Consider the following 26,481-nt stretch of genomic DNA (forward strand, 5'->3'; position numbering starts at 1 on the left):
GGCCGATCATTCCCCACAGCTGAGATCACAGCGAGCTCACGGTGTTCTAAGAGTAAAAGACTGTGTCGTTGTGTTTTGTCCTGTGGAGACCTGACAGCTCTCTGTTGATGGGATGGATTTCAGACGTGTGAGCTGACCTATGAAACAACGAGCCAGTGGAAAAAAAGGTTACCTCAGGAGGGTGAGCCTGTCTCTCTCAGAGGGATGATCATCCAGCCACTGCGAGTAACGGGCGATGGACCACTCGGCTCTCTGTGGGGGGAGAACACTCTTTTAGTTGCTATAGCGATGCACACTGCGAAGTGAGCAGTTTGCTCTTGTGATTGGTGCAAAGAGTATTTAAGTCTTCTTCAACACAGATTTATGAAGTCTTATTAATGCAAGCTCTGTGTGTGTGTGTGTGTGTGTGTGCAGACCTGGTGCGGTGACTTGAGCTCAGACGGGGCTCTGGTCAGGAGGAAGTGCAGCAGGGTGCTGTAGGGGATCAGGTCACCCACAGCTGGACTGCTGGCGATCAGCTCGCTGGTCTGAAACAGCAGCGGTCTGAAACAGAACACACACGGTGTGATGTGATGGAGAGTGTGTGGAGGACAGACAGTGAGGCTGAGACGGATCATTTAGAACACTGGTTCACTCTGATGTTGGTGTGACCTCCCTCCAGATCTGAAATCTATTCATCACGTAGCACATGCATACATCCATAATTAGTTATGAGCTGAAATGTGACAACAGGAGGTGGAGGTGAAATGTTGAAAGGCTCCAAACAGGAAATATTTGGAAGAGAAGTGCAGACCAGATTAGCTCAGGATCTTTAACGGGTTCAATTCAGGACTCAACAATAAATCATCTGCCGATTAGGATGAGCCTGCCTCCTGTGTCAACAGTCTGTCGGCAAACACACTGTGTTTTAACGTCTGTCATAACGGTGGAACTGAATGATGTAATGTGGTACGCGGTGTAAAACGTTTGCTGAACTGGAATTTTCCACATCAGTGTTTAGTCTGTTATTAAAATGAACTTTCAGACTCATGGTGCCTACTCGATATCATTCATTACAGTCACCTTTATTACTGATGCGCTCATCACTGTGAGCTAATTCACTTCAGACCTCCAGGCTCCTTCAGTGATGACTGTCTGACAGTGTTTTGGTGCTCAAAGCAGTGAAAGTGATATTTAAAAACTGTTAGTGGAAACACATTCGAATGCAACGTCTGTGGAAACACATTTTTACCTCAATTCTACTGAGACTGAAGCAAATATCTCCAAACTTAGACAAATAACACTTGTAGAGGTGAGTTTTTCAGTGAAGCTGTGCTCACATTACTGCAGTTTGACAATCCTCATCATATTAAGACCAGACAGTTAACGTTGTAGCTGCTGATCAGAGCAGATCATACGTGAGCATACACACCTGAAGGAGCGCAGCATTCTGTACGGTTTCCCCAGATCAGACACTCTCCTGCACAGAGGAGCCACTGCCATCTCCATCTAACACACACAGTAAACATGAACACACACACATCTACATCCGGTGAATGACGCTGGCGTTGTTGAGTCTGGAAGCAGTCCACCTCACCTGAGCAAAGTCCGCAGCCAGCCTCATCTTGCCGCCCTCTCCCAGCGGGCGCAGCAGGCTGGTGTGGCGCACGAACAGCTCGATGGCTCTCTGAGCGATGGACTCTGTGCTCTCGTAGATGAAGTCGGCGCACTGGAAGTGTCGGAAGTAGTCGGCCATCACTCTGGAGATGAAGCCCTGCAGCTCCTTCATGTAGAGGGAGCACGGGACGTCTGGCTTGTCAGGGTTGGACAGAGGACTGTAACACACACACACACACACACACACACACACACACACACACAAAATGATGTCAAAATACAAGAAATACACATGGACAACTTGTGATATGTTGACTCATCCTGATTCTTCAAGCTAAAACAGAGAAACTGAATCCTCTGATATGAAATCACAAAGTGAATCAGTGTTTCTTTCTCTCCTTCACATTCACTCATCACACAGATGAATAATGAACTCGTCCAGCAGTGACCTTTTTTAACTGGGAGGTGCAGCTACACAGCACACACAACATTCTCAGACAAAAGTATCCAACATGGGGTTCAATCATATCAGTCAGAGACAAAGGGTTGCTCACCCTGAGAAGTCTTCTTGGTGTAGCGTGATGATGATGGCCTCTATGGAATCGCTCACTGACTGCAGGAGAGGCTGCACGGCGCTGCTCATCAGGCTGTGAACTCCCTGAACCACAGACAAGACAAACAGTGAGACCTCTGATGTGACGCCCTGCAAAGAACAGACACCGTCCACACCTGACAGCAGACACAAAGGACAAATCACATTTACCGCTCATTTCTTGTGTCCCCCTTGTTGCCATAGCAACTAGTGTAGTCATGTGAGTGATAGGTACATAAATATGAGAAACTATATTTGAGATATAGGCATGTTATCAGCTGTGTGTGTGATACAGTAATATCAAGCCTTATTGGCTGCAGACAGATTCCCATCAGGAAAGTTTCCCTTCTGCAGACCGACGTGCAACAGGCGAAGACAAAGGAGAAATGACAGACGACACAAACAAAGACTATGACTAAATGTTGGATTATTTCATTAAGTGATAAAGGTTAAATGAGTAAATGAAAGATGGATCAATTAACAAATTAATATCTTAACGCTGCGGATTGTGGAAACATCCTCCACCACCCAGCTCAGATATGTCTGTTGTTTAAGTGACACGAACACTGTGTGTGTGTGTGTGTGTGTGTGTGTGTGTGTGTGTGTGTCTGCATTGCAGCCTCTTTTATTAACATTACATTTGAGTCACAGAGCTGAGCATCGATTTTTCTGACAAATCCTCAGAGATCTTTAGAAAAACTCAGACAGGTCGTTAAACGTTCAACTGCTGCTCAACGTGTTCGACTGAATCACTGAAGGAAAAAAACAAATACACAAATCCATGACAACACCACCTTTAACTGTGATGACAACTGTAGAAAGAGGACAAACGCTTTAAATGCAACACGGAAATGTCTTCTTGTGGACTCAATCTAGGCTCCTTTCAGTTCAGAGTTCTGAAGAGAGGGTGTGAGCTTCACTGACAAAACTCTCCTCTAGTAATGGAGAGGACGTTGTTTCCTGTGATTATGGCACATCAACGATGCAGCAGATAAAAGACAACGTGGTCACACATCAGATTTTCTACCAATGCAGCATGCTGAGGAAGCTTTGATTCATGAGAAATACAAAAACAGTAGATATAAAAATATAGAATGTAGAAATAAAGAAGCAGTTTGCTGTGATACCTCTAAAGAAGAAGACAGAGCCTCTGCAGCAGCTGCTGGACACGAGCCCAATCCTGAGATAATCTGTGAACAAAACACAGGAAGTCACAGGAAATCAGAAACACACACCATTAAATGTAAAGAATTTAGAAATATATAAGTTTAGAAATGTTAAGATTGTTTTACGGGTTTATAAATCTTAATGGTCTTAGTCCAGCCTATTTATCTGATTTACTTTTACCCTATAAACCCTCAAGGACCCTCAAGTCTTCTAGAAGTGGCCTTTTAATAATACCAAAAGTCAGAACGAAAACCCATTCCACAGACGTGGACCACGGTGAGAAAATGACACCTCACCGAGAATGTTCATATTTTTTAGAACACACTTAAGACTTTTAATTTGGCTTTTACTTGAACTATTTTATTATTTATTATTTTTTGTTATTATTTGTTTGTCTCTCTCTCTCCCTTTTTTTTCTTTTTTATCTAGCTTTATTACTTATTATTATTATTATTATTATTATTATTATTTTATTTATTTTTATCTAATTCATTTCTAACCTGCCTCCAGTGTTTTCTCACTGCTCGACGATGAGATGGTGCTTCTTCAGTTTGTGCTTTGTTTATAATGGGATGGGTGGGATGGAGGGTCTGGGGTGGAGGGTTGGGATGGGCGGAGGGTGTTTGCTTGTTGTTATGTTTTATGTTTTTATGTGAAGCACTTTGTGTTACATTTTCTTTGTATGAAAAGTGCTATACAAATAGAGTTTGATTGACTCAAGTTTTTTTTTTGATAGTAACAAAAGGCTGATTCTTGTTAAAGTCAGTGTTAAATCTGTTGACTATTAATTTTCATCAACATGTTCTCTGATGAAAACTAAACTAAAAAAACATTTATGATGACATTTCTGATAAAAAAAATAATGGGAAAAGATTTGGACACATTGATTTATCAGCTAACCTGAGCTGATTACACAGTTTTAATGAGTTTAATTAACAGAAATGCACGTTTCCTCCAGAAGGAGAAAATTAGTAGAAAAGCTCTACAAGAGAAAGTTTAAATAATGAATAACACTTTAACCCATCAACACATTTTAGTTGACCAAATACATTTATTCCATTATAATCTTTTGATATTTAGTCCAGACTAAATCTAAACCAATTCAGGGGACCTAAATATGAGAACACAAATGGCATTTTAGTCACATGACTAAACATAAGCTGTCAAATACTGCTCTCTATGTTATATCAATAACCTGAGGCAAACATGAGAGTACATGAGCAGAGACATGTTCAACCATTCATGGCTGTGTAAACGAGTAATACACGTTTAAACCAAGAAAGGCGAGAAGACAAAAGGCGGGAAGCTCGTACAAAGATGCTAAAATGAGTGCGATGTGCTCTCTGTGACGTGTTTTTGTTCAAACTGTCCTCACTGCTGAGAAAACCTGGTTTAGTCAAACTGATCACTAATGTTTAAAGTGTGATCTTTATAAGATCACCACGGACAACTGTCACTTCTGTTCTGTCCTCATTTTACTGCTTAAGATCTCTAACAGGCTCTTAAACACATCAGACTGATGGGGGCACTGCTGTGTTCTCTGCAGAGGTGCTGAGGTTTATAGGATGTTGTTCATTTTGAGAGCACAGAAACTTGTATGATTAAAAAAAAAAAAAAATAGTAATTGGAGCATGTTTGGAAGCCTGCAGTAAACTTCAGTAAAGGTCTGTGAAACAGTCCAAACACATGCTGGACTATGTCTGTTCTATATTTGTTTCCCCGTTCCCTGCCTCCACCTGCCTGTAATAAATCCTCACCCTGTTTTCACGCAGTCAAATTTTAAAGCCTTGAGGTTAAATATTTAATGCCGGAGTAATCTGTTTTTTTTATGCTATTAATCAGCCGGGCTGCTGTGCCCGGACACGCCATCCATCTTTAATGGAGGAAGCTGAACACGCTGCACCCTGACTGCTTTTCCTTTTATCCCCTTTCATTTCCTCCTTTCAGGTACGTGCGTGTGTGTGTGTCCGCGTAACAGCTCGTCTGGACTGTGTGTGCTACTGTGTGTGTGTGTGTGTGTGTGTGTGTGTGTGTGTGTGTGCCGTGCTGGAGTCGTCACCGTCACGTCTGTGGACAGTCTTGTGGAGAAAAATGAAGTTAACTAATCTAATAATGACTACTGACTGATAACAAGTGTGCAGGAAGTCATGAGCGAGCTGTTTGACCTGTGACTGAACACATTTCTTCTTGTCTCCATATGTGCCACCAGGGAGCAAATAAACACAGACATCATTTCAGCAATGCTTTATTGTTTTTAACCAGCGCCTCAACAGTCCTAGCCAACGTGTGTGTGCTTTTTCTGAGCTAACCCAGTGTCACATTGAATGGTGCTCATGGTCACACACAAACGCATTTTAAAGAGAGGCGCTCAGTCTGTCTGTTAAATTGATCTTAACCATGCTTTCAGAGCAAAGTGGCGTTTATGCTGAGCCTTATCTGTGCAGCTGCTCTGTCCGGTCATGAAGCAGACAGAGAGGAGACACAACGTTTCACTTATTGTTGGAAATGAAACAGAGCATGTTTGTCTGTGTCGTGACCCACTGACCTTTAGTCTACAAAAGGAAAACCCCCTCTATTAACGAAGACACAGCAAAGCTATCATAAACAGAGAAGTGAAGTGAGCCACAGAGATGACTTCATGCTCATGTTTTAAAACGTGGTTGTTTTCTTGTTTTAAAATCTATTGAGCTGTAGTGTGAGCCTTCGAGAAGCCTCGGATGTCTTTTTTCAGAAACATCATTAGTGCGTTCACAAACTTCTAACGCTCCTTTCAGACACAGCTCGTTACGGAAATGTGAGGGCAATTTAACTGTTGTTGGAATAAGAGTCGTGACAGTCTGAAGCATGAAACACTCAATGAGCCTATTTGAAGTTATTGAGGAGATTCAGATCAGATCAGTCAGTGAAGGTTAGCCGTTGCTTCTTGTGTTTTCATGGATACACCAACTGCATGAAGAGGGAGAGAGTGTCCCTCACACCAATGACGGCCATTCATTAAAGAGGAGAAAGCGATTAAGTCATGTGATTCTAATCCAATACACCTTTCTTTAAATTCAGCAAATACTTCCTTGTGTGGTGTTGCCTGTGAAGGAACAGAAAACTCTAGAAGCATTTCTTTTTTCCCACGTTCTTGCCTTCATTAGATCGGCTACAGTCCAGATGAAGACAGAAAACGGAGAGGGAAAGACAGGGATATGATGTGAAACAAAGGTCCTCAGCTAGAATCAAAGTAAAAAACCTGTGGTTGGATGTTACACACATTAACCACAGCTGTTCTCCAGCAGTGACACCGCTCCCTCTATCACACCAGGTACCAAATATCATATGAGCATGGCGGCACTGTGGCACATTCATTTCTGAATAACAGACAAATGCAGCCAGAAAGGTTATGCATTTAAATATCCTCAAATCAAACTGCTACTGAGCTGCTGGCAGTCAAGTTGCAGTGTGTGTAACGTCAGCTCCAGATAAAGTGTGTGATCTTTTTAAACTGTGTTTATCTGCAGCGTCCTACCTTGGCGACGGCCTGCTGCAGACGGTGGAGGGAGTTGACCACGGCCACGTTCCTCCTCTGACCCTCTGTTAATGGACCAATCACCTGACTGGCATCGCCCTGAGTACACAACTGCAGACACAGAGCAGTGTGAATGATTGACAAATAAAAAGCTAGACAGAGAGAGACACACAAGAAGGCACTGTATGGTACACAGACAGGATACACACCAGTTAAAAAAAATAAAAAGTTCATTCATCTGTCCATTCTCAAGTATTTCATTGTGTTACGGACACATGGTGTGTTAAAAAAATAAACCTTTAATTCAGAACACACACACACACACACACAGAGTGCTGTACACACCAGCTGTTCAGACTTGACACAGAAGAGCTGGACGGTCTTGGCAGCGTTCTTTGCCACAGCCAGAGAGAGGTTTGGATCTACGGACGCCACGTTCAGCTCACTGCAAACAAATCAGACAGATTCCATTCACATAACGACACCTGGACAGTTATCAAATGCAGAAACGCAGTATGTTTGTAGTTCTACTGTAGCACAAGAGCATCATGTTTTTATCAATAATGACTCATATGTTTTTATATATTTCTAATATATATATATATATATCAGTATATATCAAAATGTGTGAGTATCTGTGTGTTTCAGACTTACACGCTGCAGTGAGACCACGCTTCTGTAATATAATGAAGTGCCTCTCTGTGCTTCTATTTTAGTGTCAGATAAAGTTAGTTCAACTCTGAGAATATAAATGTGTATCAGTGAGGAGCAACCACTGAGCGTCTGTCATGACTTCATATGTACTGTGTGTAACATACGTGTCTCTAATCTGTTTGATCGTGGAGGAAGAGTTGTCATTTTGATTCATAGACTGGAACTTGATTGCTTGATTAAATTAGGTTTCTATGGAAACAAACATGTGAAGCGCGGAGCATGGAGCTGAAGACTGACGGGATGAGATGTTTCTTTTTCTACGCGTGAGTGAATGGCAGGCCGGTGATGGAAGAAAAAAGAAGTGGCTGAAAGTTTCAAATATTGATGTTTTCTCAAATAAAAGCTCAGGATGCTTCAGGCTAAGTGCTTATCGGATTGCTGCACAGCGTCTGAAACTCCCTCTCTGACAGCCAAGTCGGTGGGGAGCTGCTTCCAGCAGTAACTCTACACAACTGTCAAGCAGACAATCGGGAGTATGCTGTGTGTCAGTGGCCAGGGTTTGAACTTTCACACTTTTACTGTCTATTTTGTTTGTACAACCAAGTGTGAATATAAAGCTTTCAAGGAGACTCTGACAGTGTGTGCTGTTATCCCCATTTATCCTCGTTTAGCCACGCCTGGCAGTTTGAAACTTTTTAAGGAACTTGAACCTGCAATAATTGATTTTTTTTTGGGCCACTTGGGGGCAGCAGTTACAAGTTTTGAACACATTATTGACTTATTGTCAAATTCAGCAGTTACACAGCAACATGGAGTCGTGTTTGTGACACCTTGTGAATCTAAGTCAAATATTTGCTTTCTTTTTGGTCTCTTGTGGGAAATACGTGGCTCTTTAGCTGCTAAATGATCCACTATGTTCAGCAGCTAGTATCAAAGTATGTTTTACTCTGAAAACAGCTGCCTGCTGTGGCTGAAAACAACGCCATGGGTCCAGTTAAAAGATAAGCTAAAGCTCCATTAAGCTGAGGGGAGCTGCAGATTCAGATGATGATTCTTTGTAGGGTGATCACAGTCACAGAGTTTCACACCGTCATTGAAAATATTTCTATCATAAAAATATTGTCTCTTAGCTGATTTAAGGGTGAAATAATTCAAGTGTATTTGTGGTTAATTAAAACTCAAATTGTATGTATTTATATAGCACCTTTCATGCAAATATGTAGTCCAAAGTGCTTCATGGAGTTTTGTTTTGGTATTTTGTTCCACCAGTGTTATTCTGCAGGCAGTGCGCCTTCGTATAACATTGGGTGAATTGTTTATTGGCCCCTGCTGAGGACCAATAAACACACACCTCACAGTTGGGCAACTTGTCTGTGGTGTTGAGTGTGCCTCTGTTATACTCAGGAATAATTCTAAATGTTAACTGTTGTGATGTAAGGTTTTTGTTTGCTACGTGCAGACTGGGCTGGGTTAATTGATTTCAAGGATTTGCACACACTTGGATACTATTTTTGTTAAAGTCGCTTGCTGTTTCTGTTTTCATTTTGGTCAGACAGCATAGACTCTGTTAACCTGCCATGTGCCAGCTGGGATAGGCCCCTGCGACTTGGATAATGATAAGCAGTTACAGAAAATGGATGGATGTTATTAAAACAGGAGCGTAAGCTCTGGATCTTCCAGCCACCAGTGGCAGCGCTGTGCACCCTGCTAAAGATCAACGCTTCAGTCAAAGATGAGGAAGAGATCCTGAACATCCACATTTTACATGGTTTGTATTGCCACCCCTCTGTCAGAATAAAGCATCAGTATCATTCAAACATGTCCACACACTGTCAAGCGTAAGAAGTGGCGGAGGCAGCACTGAATGACTTGATCGCTTCCAGTGGGTCTTCGCTGTGACGCAGCCAAACTGGCATTGTACTACACTTGCCTGCTGATGGTCTTGATGATGCTGTCCAGCTCGTCGTTGGAGGGCGGGTTGCGGCCGCCCATGGGGAACACGAGGTTGATGGGATCAAACAGGCGGGAGAGAGACTTGGAGAGATAGGCTGCCTCGTACGACTGCAGAGAGTCCTTCAGAGCCTTCTCTGGGCTGCACACACACACACACACACACACACACACACACACACACACGTTCAGAAAATATTTACAGACAAGAAATGCTAGAGAAAGCTTTATGAACAGATTTTTCTTTCCCTCGGTCACTTTACTGTAAGGTAGCCTTTAAAGTTTCAACATTTCAAATCTATAATGGCAGGCTGGTACCAACAATCTATTTAGTGTCTCATATTGACATTATAATGTCCTCTAATTGGCTAAAATATCAGTGCTGACATTTATTAATGCAGCACTTAAACTGCAGACATACAGCAAATGGGAGCAAAATGCCACTGTGTCTCATCCAGTCACTATTCAGTGCTGACAAGCTACTATAGGAGTGTGTGTGTCTGTGTGTGTGTGTGCGCTGTATTCATCTTCATTATCACATGCCTGAATATCATTGTGACAGAGGACAAGAAAAGTAAAGTACCGTGGTTTAGAGGGATAGTTCAGGTGTTGTAGGAGGTACTAATAAACAATCAGTTATTATCTAGACGGCGGTCTCCAACACACCAAGCTTGGAGAGGCAGACCAGCATGAAGGCTAAGTGATGTGCACCTAAAAAACAGTGTGCTCGCTATATTTAGAATATTTTCACCACCTCCCCTTCTTGTCAAACAGCCCTCTCTGACAGAAAACCAAAGCAGTTCTAACAATCTCTCCAAAGCTGACAGACTTCACTGACAGAAAATGGAATTTTACCACTTGAGTGTTAAAAGAGCAGGTAAAATAACCAGAATAACACAAAGAATTGATTGATTGAAGAACTGTTTAAGTCTGAAGGCTTCAGAAAGGGCTGTCAGATGACAAGGCAGCATTGAAACTAGCATACATTTAGACTGATTGGCTGATTGATGTTTGGCTGTGTAAAATCTGCTCTGTTGCTTCCCCTGTCCACAGCAGCACATTGCCCAGCTTCTGTGTTGTGACATCCATTGCATGTCTGTCCGTCCTGGAAGAGGGATCCCTCCTCTGTGGCTCTTCCTGAGGTTTCTTCCACCTTTTTTCCCTGTTAAAGGTTTTTGTGGGCAAGTTTTTCCTCACTGGAACCGAGGGTCTAAGGACAGAGGGTGTCACTCCCTGTACAGATTGTAAAGCCCTCAGAGGAAAATGTACTTTGTGACTTTGGGCTATACAAATAAAATCTGGTTTGATTTAATTTGATGGTGCTAAAATCTGGGGCTGTGCCAGCCTCCACCTGCCGTAGGTAACGCGATGGCCATGGACCAATGACAGAACGTTAAAGAATAGACAGCGTATGTGTGTCGTCAGGAATTACAGTTTTGAGCACTCCCACGTTGGCTTCATGTCCCAGCCACGGAGGCTGCCGCTTGCTAGGACCAGTACCTCATATAACCACACGTCAAGTCAGCCATACTCTCCCTTTAAAACATTTAGCACTGTTTAGCACTCAGCCACCAGCCTGAGTGACTGTTGTGTACCAGAAACTCTGCCTCTTATCTAACGTGCATGATCACATGCTCACACAAGAAAATACTTCTTTCTTTCCTCCGTCATGTCTTCACTCCCTCTCCATCCACCTGTTACATCATTCCTTTGTTCCTCAGTCCTTCCTCCCCCTGTGCTCCTGTACTCCTTCATTTCGCTCTTCTCCCTCCTACCTTCTTTTCATGCAGCGTCTCTGCTTCCACACACTGATCCATTTGTTCTCTCTCTTCCAGTCCTTAAACTTGACAGGCTTTCTGCAGATGCTGATCAGACAGAAGCACTCTTTTTTCTAGAACTGATTCTGTTCTGTGTGTAGCACAGTACAAGGCTGTGATCGCACTTCACCTCATAATGATAATATTCACACACCAGCTCTGTTTAGGCTTGTGCAAATGTAATGATATTGTTGCAGAGGCTTTATTGATTACAGTTTTATAATGACTTTGACGAAGAAACAGGGTTTAATATAGACTGATTTGTCTGGCTGATACCTCCTGATCTGTTTTATAAGCTCGGCTGTGTTGGATCGTTAGGGTTAGGCATCCTTATCTCACACTCTGCAGGTTGTTGCTCTCTCTCTGGCACAGTGTGGATGTCTACATTTGGCTGCCCCTTAGAAACTTATTATATAATAACCAAGCTCACAGGAGCAAGTTTAATTGAAATAACGTCACCTTCACAGTCAACAGTCAACATATCTGCTCACTGTTTTTGAGTTCTTGTCCACTATCTCATGACTCTTACCATATAGAGCAGGTCTAGACTGTGTTCTTTATAATGTTTTTTTACAAAGACCCAACAATTCCCACCATGAGCACATGAGAGTGGTGAGGAAAAACATCCTTTAAGAGACAGAAACCTTGAACAGAACCCGGCTTGTGGTTGGCGGCCATCACTCATTACTAATTAACCCCATCCGAGGTGTACTTGATAAAACTAACCTGAACCAGAGAGGATTTAACAGCTGGCAAACATGAATACGAGACCTCTAGTATGAGCACCAGTGAAATCTAAACAATATAAACAATATGCTCCAAAATAAACTTTTCCATCCTGGTTCACACCAAACAAAATAGCCTGTAGGTGTGATCACACCCTGAAGTGACTCTGATCGTGTTGCTGTGTTTGCGTCTGCTCACTTGTAGTCCTGTTTGCCATGTGTGAAGAGGTCCTGACTGTCTGTCTCTGTGCCGGTGATGTCCAGAGACGCATCCATTCCTCCGCCGCTTATTAGCGCCCCCTGCAGGCTGGCACTGTATTGCTGCAGGCGGCGCCACAGCTCATTGTACAGTCGCAGCAGCTTAGGATACTCGCCTTCAAACGCCTGCTTCAGGAAGGACGAGGCTAGAGGAAGAAAGAGAAGCTTTAACAGAATGTTTAAAACCTCTGACTAGAACTTATCCTTGTACTTGAGATAAACATTGATCTTCTAATCTCACTTTTAGAATTAATGAGAATCAAAGTATTTAATAAAATACTGCACTATTTTAGTTACTCAACAATAAGTAAACTAAAAACACATTCAACTAAGTTACACATTAAAATCATTTTTAAAATTTCAGTACAGTCATGGATGTGTTTGGGGAGAGAGTTCCAGCGGGAGGGGAAAGCTACAGAGAAGGCTCTGTCGTCCCAGGTTTGATGCTTGGTCCTGGGTGGAGGAGTCAGGAAGTGGCGATGAAGCAAGTCAGTGAGGTAGGAAGGGGTCTGGTTATGGAGGGCTTCGTGTGTGAGGAGGATTTTGAACTGAATGTGCTGTGGAACCGGGAGGACAGGGGTGATGTGGTCAACGGGTGAGCAGGCATGCAGCAGAGTTTTGGATGTACTGTAGTTTCTTTAGAGTTTTGGATGGTGTGCCATAGAGGATGCTGTTGCAGTATGGAGGTGATACTGTATAGGTGTGAATGAGGGTTTCTTCAGCAGAGTTGGAGAGTGATGGGCGAAGTCTGGTCGTACTGTGCAGAGGTTATTGTCAAAGATGACTCAGAGGTTGCGACTGTGAGGGGATGGAGACAGGGTAGAGTTGTCGATGATGAGGCGGAAACTGTCTGTGGTTTTGGTGAGGGATTTGGGGCCAATAATGGTCAGGTCTGATTTGTCACAGTTGAGTCTGAATTGCAGGATTTGATGTCAGTGAGGCAGTTGGAAAGAGTGGAGTGAGTGGTGGAGGTGATGGATTTACAAGCCACCAACACAACCAATATCAAAGTAATACAACAGAAGCATTGTGACTGACGGGGCTCCTATGCGTTCTTTGGCTGGACCGCCGCAAACAGTATGTCCAAGACTGATTGAGCAATTAAGTTACACCATTAGTCTGTCGAGTGGTGGAGTTTCCCCCTTGTTCCTTCACACTGACAGCCTGCAATTATGTCATCATGGGAACATTTTATTAGGGCCTATTCTTCAAATTTCAACTGTTGCCAATTTGTTGGTTTTCTCCTGTTAAAGGTTATGTTAAATATAATTTGATGAAAAGTGGCAGCCAGAACAGTGTGTGCAGTACAGTTCAGAATGGGGGCACTGGGAGGGGAAAACGACGGCTGGAAATAAGTGAGAAGTGGACGGAACATTTCCTCGCAGGAGATTTGACAGCACATCCCACAGTGACGGGGGTAAAGAAAGTGAGAAAGAAAAAAAAAGAAGATTGGTTCAACTTCTGTAGTCAATATTATATGATATCTGATATATGAACAGTTTTTTTACAGCTTCTACATTTGTTCACCAACTATATGCTTATTATTAGATTTTTTTCTAATCGTCTGATCATTTACTGCTGCTGTAAATGGAATGTATCCGAATAGGTGGGGGTTTAACACAAGAACAAAGACAAGTGAAGCTGGAGGAGGGTGGTATGAACAATGGCACAGCCAGCTCAGAACGTTTTTTATAGCTGATCATGTGTACGTGTCCTTTAGTGTCTCCAGATGAGACATTCAAGTCTGTTAGTTGTAGCTGAAGAAGAGTTTTCTTTCTTTTATAGGGGCAAAAGTTAGTGAACCCTAAGCTGCATTGCTTAAAACTATCATGAAAACTGAATCAAGTTGGTGGTTAAATTAACCAATGAAATTGGGCAGCACTGGCTAAAACACAGATCAAACCAGCCCAATTCAGTGTTACAAAAATGAACCCATCATGCTGAGAGGAAAATAACTCTCAGAGGATCTCAGGAAGAGGGCATTGACAGCACATTTGTCTGGGGAATTCATCATTCATTCATCATTTTTGAGCTCCATCTGTCCACTGTGAGGCAGATCCTCTACAAATGGAGAGCACTGCAAAAGACTGCAACTATGCCTGTGGACGACCTTCAAAAGTATCCCCAAGAACTGCAAGAAAAAGCCAACCAAAACACAACAATCCCACAAGTTGGGGATTCTCAGACCTCTCTTGCTACACATGCATGCTTCTACAATAAGAAGAAAACTCAATCAACATGGCTTTAATGGGAGCGTTGTTAGATAGAAGCCTGTGGTCTTACAAATTAACAAAATAGGGCAGCCATGGAGAAACCTAAAGATTTCTGCAAGTCCATTCTGTGGCAGTCCAAAACAGTTTGATCACATCCAAAAACACCAGGTTTGGAAGAAAAGTCAGCACTGCATATTGGTGATATGCAACAGTGAGGCATGATGGTGAGAATATTAAAATCTGCTTTTCATCATTGATCAACTCAACACAGTCCAGAGAATCATGAAGCCTGAGAAATCTTAGTACATAATCTCAGGCTGTCAGTCTGAAGCTTGGTCCAGTTAAAGTCTGCACTTTGGCAGGACCTGAAGCATCTAAACCTCACTGTAATGGCTATGTTACGTAAGAGTGGACAAAAATCAACCAAAGCAGATGTGAGAGACTGATTAGTAGCTAAAATCAAATGTCCATTATTTATTTAGATTGATAGATTTACATTACATTACAACCCCATCAGGTTATATTAGAATTTTCTACAAAAATACTGAATATCTCTGTAGGAATCTAAAACAGGAGAAAATATTGCATTTATTTTGGTACTATTTTCAGCAGTGGATTAATTCACATTTGTGGCAGCAGGATGGTGTGATGTGTTTTTAATATTTTTTCGACCACAATGGAGTCTATAGCACAGAAAGACATATCTGGCTTACACACACACAACAAGGTTCAACAACAAGTTTCCATTGGAAACTATTTAGAGAAATTGGCAACAAATTTTCAGCCACAAGGCTCAGGGCAGGCACTGGAGATCAAAGCAACACAAGCAGGCAGCTCAAAAACATAAAGAGATGTTAAAAATGACAAATGTATTCTCCTGGTCAGCATCCTGACATTTTTAAAAGTTATCATTGATTCCTTTACAATACCTAGTAGGAGATACATTGTTGAGATAACAATATAATAAATAAATTATAGAATATATTATCAGTCTTATCATTTATATATATATATCATCTGTATTACATATTAGCAGGCACCTCACCCTTCCTTATTTATTTTTATTCTTGAATCTCACACACACACACACACACACACACACACACACACAGCAGTTTTTCTCCTGTAAAGTGTGAGTGTGAAGCCAGTATGTTAGCAAGCAGCCAAATCCGCCTCTCCTGTTCTCACTTTGTTATTCCCTGAAATCAGACAACTCTCTGGTGAAACGCCTCCATATGATCTGTGTGCATGTGTGTGAGAGAGAGGGAGATATGTTATTGTTAGCATAATTAAGTATTTCTTTTTTTCTATGTCCTACTCTTTAAAAGATCCACTCATACACCCACTGTCCTTTTTTCTTTTCTCATTTCTCGCGTTGCTTTACAATGGACTATATAGAGAGACTTTGGTGATCTGGTGAGGAACAACAGAGGGATGATTAAGGAGGTGAAGCAACAATCAGCTTTAATTTACAACTAGTTCCAGTTCAGTTTCTGAAAAGCCTTCGAAAATCATTAATTAGCCTGATTGATGATGCCTCTGTGCTGCAATCAGTGAGGGAACTCTAGGATGCACTCTCTGCGTTTGTTTTCATGTTGGACTTTAGCAGCAGCGAAAAGGATGTTGGAATGTGTGCATGAAAAATCCAAAAATACTTTGAAACAGTTTGGCACTGCGTGTTAATAAATCAAAAGAAAGTGATGAGAGCATCTATGAGATAACATTAGATTCACACAGGCAGCCTTAGCAGATATTTTCATTTCTTGAGTAGGAAGACGTATAAATACTCTCCAGTTTCATCTATTTCAGGTCGCACTGATCAGTTAAGCTTCAGTCATTTAGAGCCAATATTGGCACAATGTTAATTTTATTTAGGTTTTGTTCTCTCAAGTTTTGTTGTTTGCTATGTATTCTCAAGATCCATTAGTAAGACAGGAGATGAGTGAAGATCAGGGAAATAAATATTAGTAGATATAGATTATTTCTCAATAATTCACATGTACTATAAATTCTCAAATAATGCTGGATCTCAAATAGTAGCAGTGAACACAGGTGTGCACGGCCCTATTTTAACACTGGACATTTTGCACGTAGTTAGTCAGTGTTTCGATCCCCGGTTCCTCCAGTCTGCACATTGAAGTGTCCTTGAGCAAGGCATAATGTGTCTTCAGATTCAGAATTATAATACTTCATTCATGAAGTAAGTTTGTCATGTAAACTACCACAACTGACAGCCTGTTAGGCTAAATTACTTGAATGAGTCTGATTAGGGTTGCAAGGGGGTGGAAAATTGCTGGGAAATTTCCAGAAACTTTCCATAGGAATTTAAACTGGGGGATTTTGGAAATATTTGAAATCTGAGACTTTCCATAAGAATTATGGAAAATTATGGGAATTAACTGAAAATTGGGGGTAATTTAATAAATGGGGGTAAGCTAGCATCATGATAAGTTAGCCTCATCAATGGTCAATTAAGTGATGCTAGCTATAGCTTATTTAACATCTAGCTTATCAGCTAGCTATCTACTGTATAAATACATTTTTATGTGCATGTTAAACATTAATACCATACATCAAAATATATTTGAGTGTGCGTGCAAGGCGCACACTATATGTTATCCACCGCGCTTATTATTATTCTTCAGCCCTTTTTTTGTCACGCTACTCCTCCCAGAGTTTTTGTCGCACATACACAAAACGGGTATCAAAACGACCGGCTCGGCCGGGAATCGATGGCTATGTCTTTTCTAAGAGTTTCGGCAAACGGTTTTGCCAAAAATCCAGAAAAACGAAGCCAAAAAATGAATGGGTGTGTATTGCGAGAACTTTCCAGAGCTAGAGTGAGTGATGTCATCGCTAGAGTGGAGAGGGGAGAGAACGATCAGTGAAAAAATAAAACGGATTTGACTACCGTGGCCTCAAATGCCCAGCTACAGACATGATTATCCCCTCAAATGTAGGAAAATTCGAGGTGATCGCAGTGATAACACTGTTGAAGCTGTCAGACATATAGTTTTGGCTCCATACAGGCTAATTGATCGACTACTCCCCACCAAAGCCTCATATACTCCCATGTTATTTTGAGCATAGAATTTTCTGAAAGGAGCAGGGAGCACGTGTGCTTTCTCTGACTCCTACGGCCAAAGTTTATACAATTTTCGCCTGAAACTTGGCACAGACATTATACACAAGACGAGCATTCTTCTGGTCATTTCAGATTTTGGTTTGATGCATACCTTATAGGTTTTTTTTGGCCACCTTCGAGGGGGATCATTCAGACATATACTGTGCATCTCAGTGGGACAGACAGGCTGCATGCAGCACCTGTGACTAATTACTCTGACCTGCAGCTCACCCTGGTTGCTTGGCAACCTCAAGCATGCCTTTGACTAACTTTTTTGAAGTCTCTGTATGATATCAGACTATCAAGACTACATTTTTAATGTCGGCCATTTTATCCTTGTCTCTCACAAACACAAACACATAGATAGAGAGACAGACACACCACACACAGGCAGACAGACAGGCAGACGCGCACACACACACACACACACACATACAGAACAAGCACACACACACACACACACACACACACACACAGGACAAGTTTTTCAAAATAAGAGTCCCTTCAAAATAAGAGCCCAATAAAAAGGCAATGATGACACAGCTTGTTGTATTAATACTGAATTTGCTGAGCAGTGTCAATAATAATGCATGGGGACGACGGGGCCAGAGACACGCACACTCAAAATTTCTTTAGAAATTTTCTAGTTACCCCATAATATCATTAAAGCTTACTTCAATTTATGTAGTCCACAAGCTCAAATGTGTGGCGTAAGTGCTCCAATTCAGTATAAGTGTCACAAATGTGCAGCTCCGGATGCCAGCAGTCTCCCTCGGGTGGGGGGGTTTAGGCATTTTAGCCCATCACAAGGGGTCCCGAGGGTTGACAGCAGAACTGCATTAACACTTCAAGCCTGTACTGTTGATGCATACTGTGGGTTTTTAGACTAATTTCTACTTTTTACACAGCTACTGGCACTCGTTGCTCCTCTTGTACTGTACTTTATAAAAGCTGCAAGCAAGGACTTCATACAAAACAAGATTGTATCACAGGCTAACACTGATTCAAAGCTCTGATAGCTCCATGAAACAGGCTGTTTATTACTTGCAGCCCCATCGATTCCCTGCTGTTAACTGTGCTCTTGTTACAGCCCGATGATTATGGCTCACTAAATGAAGCCTCCCACTAGCTGTTTGTGCTGCTGGTGGAGCTGTCTGAAAGATTTACACCCTTTAATGCATCTTTGCCCCGAATTAGCAGCTTTGATGTGTTAACTGTCAGCGTCCTCTTTAACAGGCAGTTGTAGTGGAGAGGGGTGGAGCCTTACCTTCAGTCGCTCTGTGAAACTCCTCACTAAGTGTGTTGGTTACATCATTCCAGAAGGTGTAGAGGATATCAGGCTGACCGTCCTGTCATCATGTAGACAGAAGAGAAGCACAGTGATTATCTCAGGGTTTCAGGGCGGTCGCTGCACCAATGCTCCAAAGCAATTATTTGAATATTATACAACAATAACAGCCAAAGTGAACGCTGCAGAAAACTGCTCAATTATGTACCAACTGAAACTCGATGTGCAAATATGCAAATAAAACTGAAATTGAGATAAATAATCATGAACATGAACTGTAATATGCAGTCAAACTACTGCAGTGATCATCATCAATCAACCATCTGCACGAATGTTAGACAGACCAAGCTCAAAGCCTGGGAGAAAGTATTCAGTATAATCGGTAAAGGAGGAGAAAAAGAGCAGTGAGTGTTGTCCAACAGGCAAAGACACCAACACACACTCACAGTGGAACACACTAAGGAAAGTGATTTAATTATCTAATGGGACTGGACGTGTGTGTATGTATTGTATATTCTCCTTACATCCATTACATCCTCACTTCCTCCACTTCCTTTACCTTCACTCTTACATCGCCTTATAATGACAGCATGTTGAATTGAGTGAAATAGAAACAACAGATGCTTTGCTGTGGGTTTTTTTGTGTTTGTCCCTTTCCACAGTTTGCTGTGGAAGAACTTTACTGGCCTGCACAGAGCTCTGACTTCAACCCCATCCAACATCTTTAGGAATGCAGACCGTGAGCCAGGCCTTATCACCAACATCGGTATTGGACCGCACTAATGCTCTATTGGCTGAATTTGAGCAAATCCCTTCAAAGTCTAAGGTCTAAAAGTCAACAGAAAAGACTGAAACCAGAAGAGTGGAGCCTGTTAACCTCTTCCACGTGGACGCAGACATCTACAGCTGACGTTACAGTCTATCAGAGAGTCAGTTTTAAAGCTAGAGTGAAGATAAGGCATTGTATAAAACAAGAAGACCTGAGCCATCCATTGGTCTAACCATGTTTGTACGAAAGTGGAAAAATCACACTCCACTCCAGTCAGGCTAACTTTTAGGGATTAGTATAAAGTGGACAAATCGGTCCCACTTTGCCCACTTTATACTAATCCCATGTAGCTTTGAGCTAAATTCATGCATTTTGCAGTTTGAATGTATGTATTTATAATATTTCTGCATACCGAGGTCCCTAAACTGGACAGCTGAGCCTATTGTGGAATAAATGAGCCTCGCTGTATTCATGTGTGATGATGTTTTCATAGTCTTCATAGGAGTCATTTTATTGTACTGAGAGTTTTATGAATTTAAAGCTCACTGTATAAAATGACCTGTCGTAATAATCACTCCAACCAAACTACAGACTAAGCTCCTTCAGAGGATGGATGGCTTTCCTACGTAGATTGGCAATAAGGGGGTTCCTTAGCAACCTTAGATTATTTCTACGGCATTCCTCGATGTCTTGGTATCTTGAATTTTTGATCATCATTATCAAGTTATGCTCAAATGGTTAAGTAGTCAAAAACAATACATCCGTGCAACAAATGGTATCAACACAAAAACATAAACCTATGAGATATAATGGGGCATGGGAATGGTCATCATATAGTTTAATCATAATGTTGTAAGCCCCTATAGACTTTTTACGAACTTTAAATATTTGAATAGAGGCCTAAAATAAAAAGAAAAATTGACTTTGATTTGTTTGACTTTCATCACTCTGAGGATTCTCTGTTCCTGCTAAAGAAAATACCAATTTCATTGTAAGCCTGATCATACTCAGATGTTAAAGTCTGCATTAACATCTGAAAATCAATTGTAAAAATGACAGAGAAGCAAAGGCTGGCAGCAGGGATCACTCTTATCTCTCTGAGCGCGTTAATGGCTTGGCAGCAGCGTTCTGTACGAGCGGTAGCACAGCACATATTTCTCCTGCAAAGCGCTGAAAGAGAGTTATGATAATCGAACCTGGAAGAAATAAAAATATGAATGATCTTTTCCTTTCAAAGAAAAAACATTGTTTTTCTCTCCCTGTAGAGTGAGTGGGTGGCGAGTTAATTGCTGTCACATGAAGAAACCATGATTGAGGGGAGGACAAAACAAGTGATCCCAGAATTTAGAGATCAAAGAAGTGCAGGAGAGCGTACTAACTTGTGTAACTAAGCAGAAAAACTCCCAGTGTAACATCTATTTCTGAATATGAGGCTTTATGCTCTACTTCACTACTGATTATATTCTACAAAATATTATCTCCATCAGAATTAGAGACACAGCTCATCTGTCATCATCCACATCTCGAGTGTCTCCTCCTTTTATGATTTGATTTATTTGGACGCAGCTCCTCGACATTAACATGTAAGTGCTGACAGGAGAACGATGTGTCTGTTCAGTCATCTCTCTGTGGACACATGGCACATGGTGATAGTGCAGCTGTGCTGCTGAGGAGCCTTGCATTTAGACATGTCATTAGGTCTCCAACTCACACCTCCATCTCTGGGTAATTGGTGAGAGCTTTGTTTCCATAGTAACAGTCTCCCCACTCTGATTTGTTCATCTAGGTTTGTGCGGCGGTAACAGAATGAGACCCTGATGATGGTCTGATAACGTGTTAATGGCTGCCGTGATAACTACTGATACCGCAACTACTGTTTGAGTGACCAGGAAAGAAATAGAAATTTAACATTAATGTTTAATAACTACAAGGCCAGAGCAGTGTTGCCCACCCACCTTGATGATCTCATCGATGAAGCACACATGAGTAACAGGGTCTCTCTTCTTCATCAGGACCTTCTGCAGATGTTGCACCTGAAAAAACACGCAGCAAAGAAACCGTCATACTCTATTCATCAGTCCTGCTGCTGCCTGGGTCTTTGGTTTTAAAGTGTTATTCCATGCTCTGGCTTTACAGTCAGTGAGTGGTCTCACATAGCCGCATACCTGTCTGCACGCACCACATATCTGGTCCATCAGTTTCTCCAGGTTGGTCCACAGGGCGGCACGGAAAGCTGCGGTGTTGCCTGGTGTCGGCAGCACTGCTCTGCCAGGTGCACCTGGGGGCGGGGGGGCCAGATCACAACGTGAAGTTTATGTTTGTTTGGATGGAAAACAATGGGATGGTTTTCAATTCTTATTATGGATTATTTGGGCGATATTCTGCCGATAGATCCCGCTAAATCTAACACACTGGACCTTTCCCTGTACAGATTGTAAAGCCCTCTGAGGCAAATGTACTTTGTGACTTTAGGCTATACAAATAAAAATGATTTGATTTGATTTGATTTGATTTGATTTGATTTGATTTAAAGAAGTGCAGGCGTCAGTATGAAAAGCTTTTCTGAATCACAGACCGTGATATATTTATTTAAGTCTGGTGGTATTGTTGCTTTGTGCGTTCATGGTAATGAAGGGACGTATCACCCAGTGCAACCGTGTGCCTCAGTGATGTTATTAATAGTTTTTGGACGACAGTGGAGCTCTGTGGCGCAGACGAAGAAGATATATCAGGCTTTTAAACACACACTGCCAGTACTTTTTGGTGACAATAGGAAAAATACAGAATATCTCCAAACTTTAAGATTTTTAAGATCACTGCACATTTCTTTCTTTTTTAAATTACAGCTATGTAGATTTATTTATTTTATGAAGCGATGAAGTGAGTAATCCTTAGAAAATGCCAGGGGAGGAGTCCTTGGCCTAAGCAGGGCTGGTTATCTGAAAATACGGTGTGCTTTAATTAGAATGATGGCGGCTACATCAGAGCCTTGAAAATAACACCCTCCAGCCAGAATTGACTATTCTCTGTGGCCATGGTACAATAATCTATTTTGGATCAAGCCAACTCATGAACTAGGTCAAATCATAAAATTCCATTGTCTTTTATCCCTCAGAAATGAGGACAATGTATCCGGTGAGTCAGTCTGTGTGTGTGTGCTCTTTGTGATCCTCAGGTGTTACCTCTGGGGTTCGTCGGTTGCGTCAGGCCCTTGATGTCCAGAGCACTGGTGATGTTGTCCTGTATGGTGGTCCTGTAACCCCCAACTACAGAGCTGATGGTCTCTCTCAGACTGCCAAGGTTATAGAAGACCTGCAGGGCCGTGCCCACCTGAGTGGGATTCTGAGAGGAAGACAGAGAGAGATAGAGATAGAAAGAAAGAGTGTGTGAAGTTGGCAGCCATCCATGGTGCTGTTTTTTAAGCAATGAAATCAACTTAATGAGTTTGGAACTGTAGTTTCACACACAAACACTTAGTAAGCAGGGAGTAGCTAAAAATACACCTTACACTCGTTTAATTAGAGAGAGGGGGCAGAGAGACAGCTATGAAAATGTAACAAGGCAAGGACTGAAAAAAAACAGGAGGAGAGAAGAGAGGTCAAACACACAGAACAGAAAATAACATGAATATCACAGCTGCAATTTGTACAGATTTTTTAAGTTTGTGTGCATCCAATACGCCTCAAAGCATGTTGGGTTATTTTCTTAATGAGGGTAATTCCTAGAGTTTTTTTTTATTTTTTTTTTGAGCCCTGTTCACTGCAGCATGCAACTGATGACTGCAATCAGAGGAACTACATCTTCAGACAGGTGTGACCCCAGCTGTTACAGCATGTGCTAAGAGCTCAACAGAGCTCAGACTAAGAAAAACTATTTGAATACATCCCGTTATTGCGTAGCTCAATTTAAAGACTAGAAGCAGACACAAATAGCTAGCCTGGCTATGTGCAAAGTTCAAAAATACATCTATACGTATACCGGTCACTGATTAACATGTTGCATCTCATGTGATTAATCCATGCACAAACAGAAATGTAAAAATGACAACTTGTGGTTTTACAGGGAAACGTGTGTTGGAACGAGCAGCAGTTTACCCATCAACCACCCAGTATGTATGTGCAGCATCTCCGCTTGTTGCCAGGCAACCTTGTGGTAACGACAAGACTGGTCTGTTTTTTCACTAAAGAAAGACGTCCCTTCAAACTGCACACCATAATTCTGTGACGAAAACACACTAAATGTTCATCAGTGAGCTGCAGAGGTGTTGGCACGTGGATTTTTGAACTTTGGACAGAGCCAGGCTAGCTGGCTCTTCCAGCCTCCACTCTTTATGCTAAGCTTTACAATCTGTACAGGGAGTGACACCCTCTGTCCTTAGACCCTCGGTTCCAGTGAGGAAGAACTTGTCCACAAAAAACCTTTAACAGGGATAAAAGGTGGAAGAAACCTCAGGAAGAGCCACAGAGGAGGGATCCCTCTCCCAGGACGGACAGACGTGCAATAGATGTCACGTGTACAGGACAAATCAACAGAAACATATTGTACAATTACAATATTGTAATACTCCTAGCAAAGGAGTAAAAAGTGCATTCTTCCCAAAAGTTTGAGTAAAAATAGGAAATGATTTCCTCAAATAAGATCCAGGCCTTTATTTGAAGCAGGCTTATATTAGAGACTCCCTCTGTTTGATCAGTATGTTTGTCATATTTTAGTCACTTTTACCATTTCAGTGGACAGATTTCCGTATTTTCCTAACAAAGCTCTAATTGTGAGATCTTTGTGGATCTACTGCTGTTCTGGCACTTGGACGTTACTATTTTGGCTGAGACGTTAACACACAGCCACCTGCTTTGAATGAAACAGACAATAACACTTTAATAATCCAGAACAACTAAACGTTCAAAATAGCAATATTATGTTTTTGAATTTATTGAATCAAAGCAATGTAAATTACACTTACTTGGTATGCACATTATACAAACAGTACAGAAACAGGCCCTGCAGCACATTCCACCTTCACAACTATAGCCATCTGCAGACAGGTGTTTAACATCTGACAGCCCCGAGTTACATACAACGACAGTTCATAACAAACGTTACCATTTGGTCTGTTAATTAAGACATCTGTTAATTAAATGACTTTCCAATACTTTGAAAGGATTTTTTTAAACTGTTTGATTTATAAACTGAAAAAACATGCTAATGTTGGGAAAATGTAAAATGTCTGTTAAACTTTACAATAAAATCTGTTTCAGAATTGATCAGACACAAGAAATCACAAAAATCAAGCTTCAGTTTAGGTTCCAACTTTATGTAGTTCTCATTTAAAAAAGGTTTAGAGAGGCAGCAGGTCAAATCGGCTGTCCCCATCAACCCTCCCCAGAGTTACCGTTTGGTACAATATTTAGCCACTGGGGATCGATTGATTTCATATTTTTGGAAGAAAAAAAAGTATAGAGGAGGAGTTTTTCTACGTGGGTCAGTTGAGCTCCCACTCAACAGATGGGCTACAGGGTCTCTGCTGGCACAATCAGAGCGCTGAGGTGAAGCGAGCTCCCACACAGCCCAGGAAGCATGTCCAACCGCTTACATAACATTCACAATAAACAGCTCCCAGGGCTGATATAAGAAGCTGTCACTGTGTGTGTATACAGTACATATGTGTGTGTCTTTAGAGTCCCATATATCCATGCACATAACCAAGTGACAGAAGTTGTTAGCCAAGGCTACTCCAGTGTGTACCTACCTCTGTGTGTGTGTGTGTGTGTGTGTGTGTGTGTGTGTGTGTGTGTTTCTGTAAGACAGAGCAAAAGAAAGTGCATGTGTCTAATTTTGGAAAAGTCAATTTTTTTCAGCCCCCACATGTAAAATGTGGCTGAAAATGTGTCATAATGTGTCATATTTTAAGCCTGGCCTATAATAACTTTCATATTTATTCACCTTTTATTTCACATTATTACCCTATTTATATACTGGCTTATTAGTCTGTGTTTGTGATTGATAAAAAGTTAATGCATAATGGAATAATTAATTTCTTTCAAAAGTAGCAAAAGTAACTGATCATTGCATATTTAGTCATATCATTTTTGTTATATTTTTTTTAATTTTCCCAAATTATTTTGGTGAAAACTGTTATAGTAATTATAAAAATTGGTGGATCTCCTTGGGGTCACGGACACACACACACGCTAAACTCCCAAACTGCCAGACTTAAGTACGAAATCCTGCAACTGCCAATATTCAATAAACTAAATCAAACTGAATCAAATTAAAATGTTCCATGTCTGCGTGCATGATGCATGCCAAAATAAAGATATACCAAAAAAAATTGGTTTGAAAACAATTTTCTGTGTACTTCAAAGTATAAAACATAATATTAAAGAAATATGTTCATATCACAAAGAATGTGCTGTCAACACAGAAAACGTGTAACTTGAGCTTAAAAATAAGATGTTCTATTCTAAATTCATTTTTAATTTGAATTATGTCTTTATTTGATCGCATTTCTTTTTTTTGGCCTTTTTGAGCTTTATTTGACAGAGACAAATAAGAGTGACAGGAATGTGGAGAGAGAGAGAGATAGAGAACCACAGGTCAGATTCGAACCCAGGTAGGGACTGAGCCTTTGTACATGGGGCGGATGCTCTACCAACTGAGCTAATTTTTAAAAAAATTAATGTTATAATGGCAGAATTTTTCCAGGCCTCTGTGTGAATTCTATTCAACCATTATGAAAAATATTTGATAGTTATGTTTTATTTTCATTAGAAACCAGGTAAAAATCACCATAAAATTTTTATGTTTTTGTTACGTT

General features: G+C 41.3%; 1 protein-coding gene across 1 annotated transcript in view; it reads right to left on the minus strand.

The window, feature by feature from the left end:
- Window positions 1–26,481, minus strand: part of cog5 (component of oligomeric golgi complex 5) — a 58,763-nt gene that overhangs the window by 851 nt on the left and 31,431 nt on the right. Inside the window, exons 8-21 of the mRNA XM_010740742.3 lie at window positions 22,850–23,009; window positions 21,833–21,945; window positions 21,623–21,700; window positions 18,878–18,959; window positions 12,215–12,419; window positions 9,454–9,615; window positions 7,215–7,314; window positions 6,870–6,980; window positions 3,316–3,378; window positions 2,151–2,254; window positions 1,577–1,814; window positions 1,412–1,488; window positions 417–543; window positions 173–252 (exon numbers count right to left, since the gene is read on the minus strand). Of these exons, the coding sequence (XP_010739044.1) occupies window positions 173–252; window positions 417–543; window positions 1,412–1,488; window positions 1,577–1,814; window positions 2,151–2,254; window positions 3,316–3,378; window positions 6,870–6,980; window positions 7,215–7,314; window positions 9,454–9,615; window positions 12,215–12,419; window positions 18,878–18,959; window positions 21,623–21,700; window positions 21,833–21,945; window positions 22,850–23,009 (1,700 nt within the window). The remainder of the gene's footprint in view (window positions 1–172; window positions 253–416; window positions 544–1,411; window positions 1,489–1,576; window positions 1,815–2,150; window positions 2,255–3,315; window positions 3,379–6,869; window positions 6,981–7,214; window positions 7,315–9,453; window positions 9,616–12,214; window positions 12,420–18,877; window positions 18,960–21,622; window positions 21,701–21,832; window positions 21,946–22,849; window positions 23,010–26,481) is intronic.

The sequence above is a fragment of the Larimichthys crocea genome, chromosome XX (assembly GCF_000972845.2).
Source record: "Larimichthys crocea isolate SSNF chromosome XX, L_crocea_2.0, whole genome shotgun sequence".
Classification (NCBI taxonomy): Eukaryota; Metazoa; Chordata; class Actinopteri; family Sciaenidae; genus Larimichthys; species Larimichthys crocea.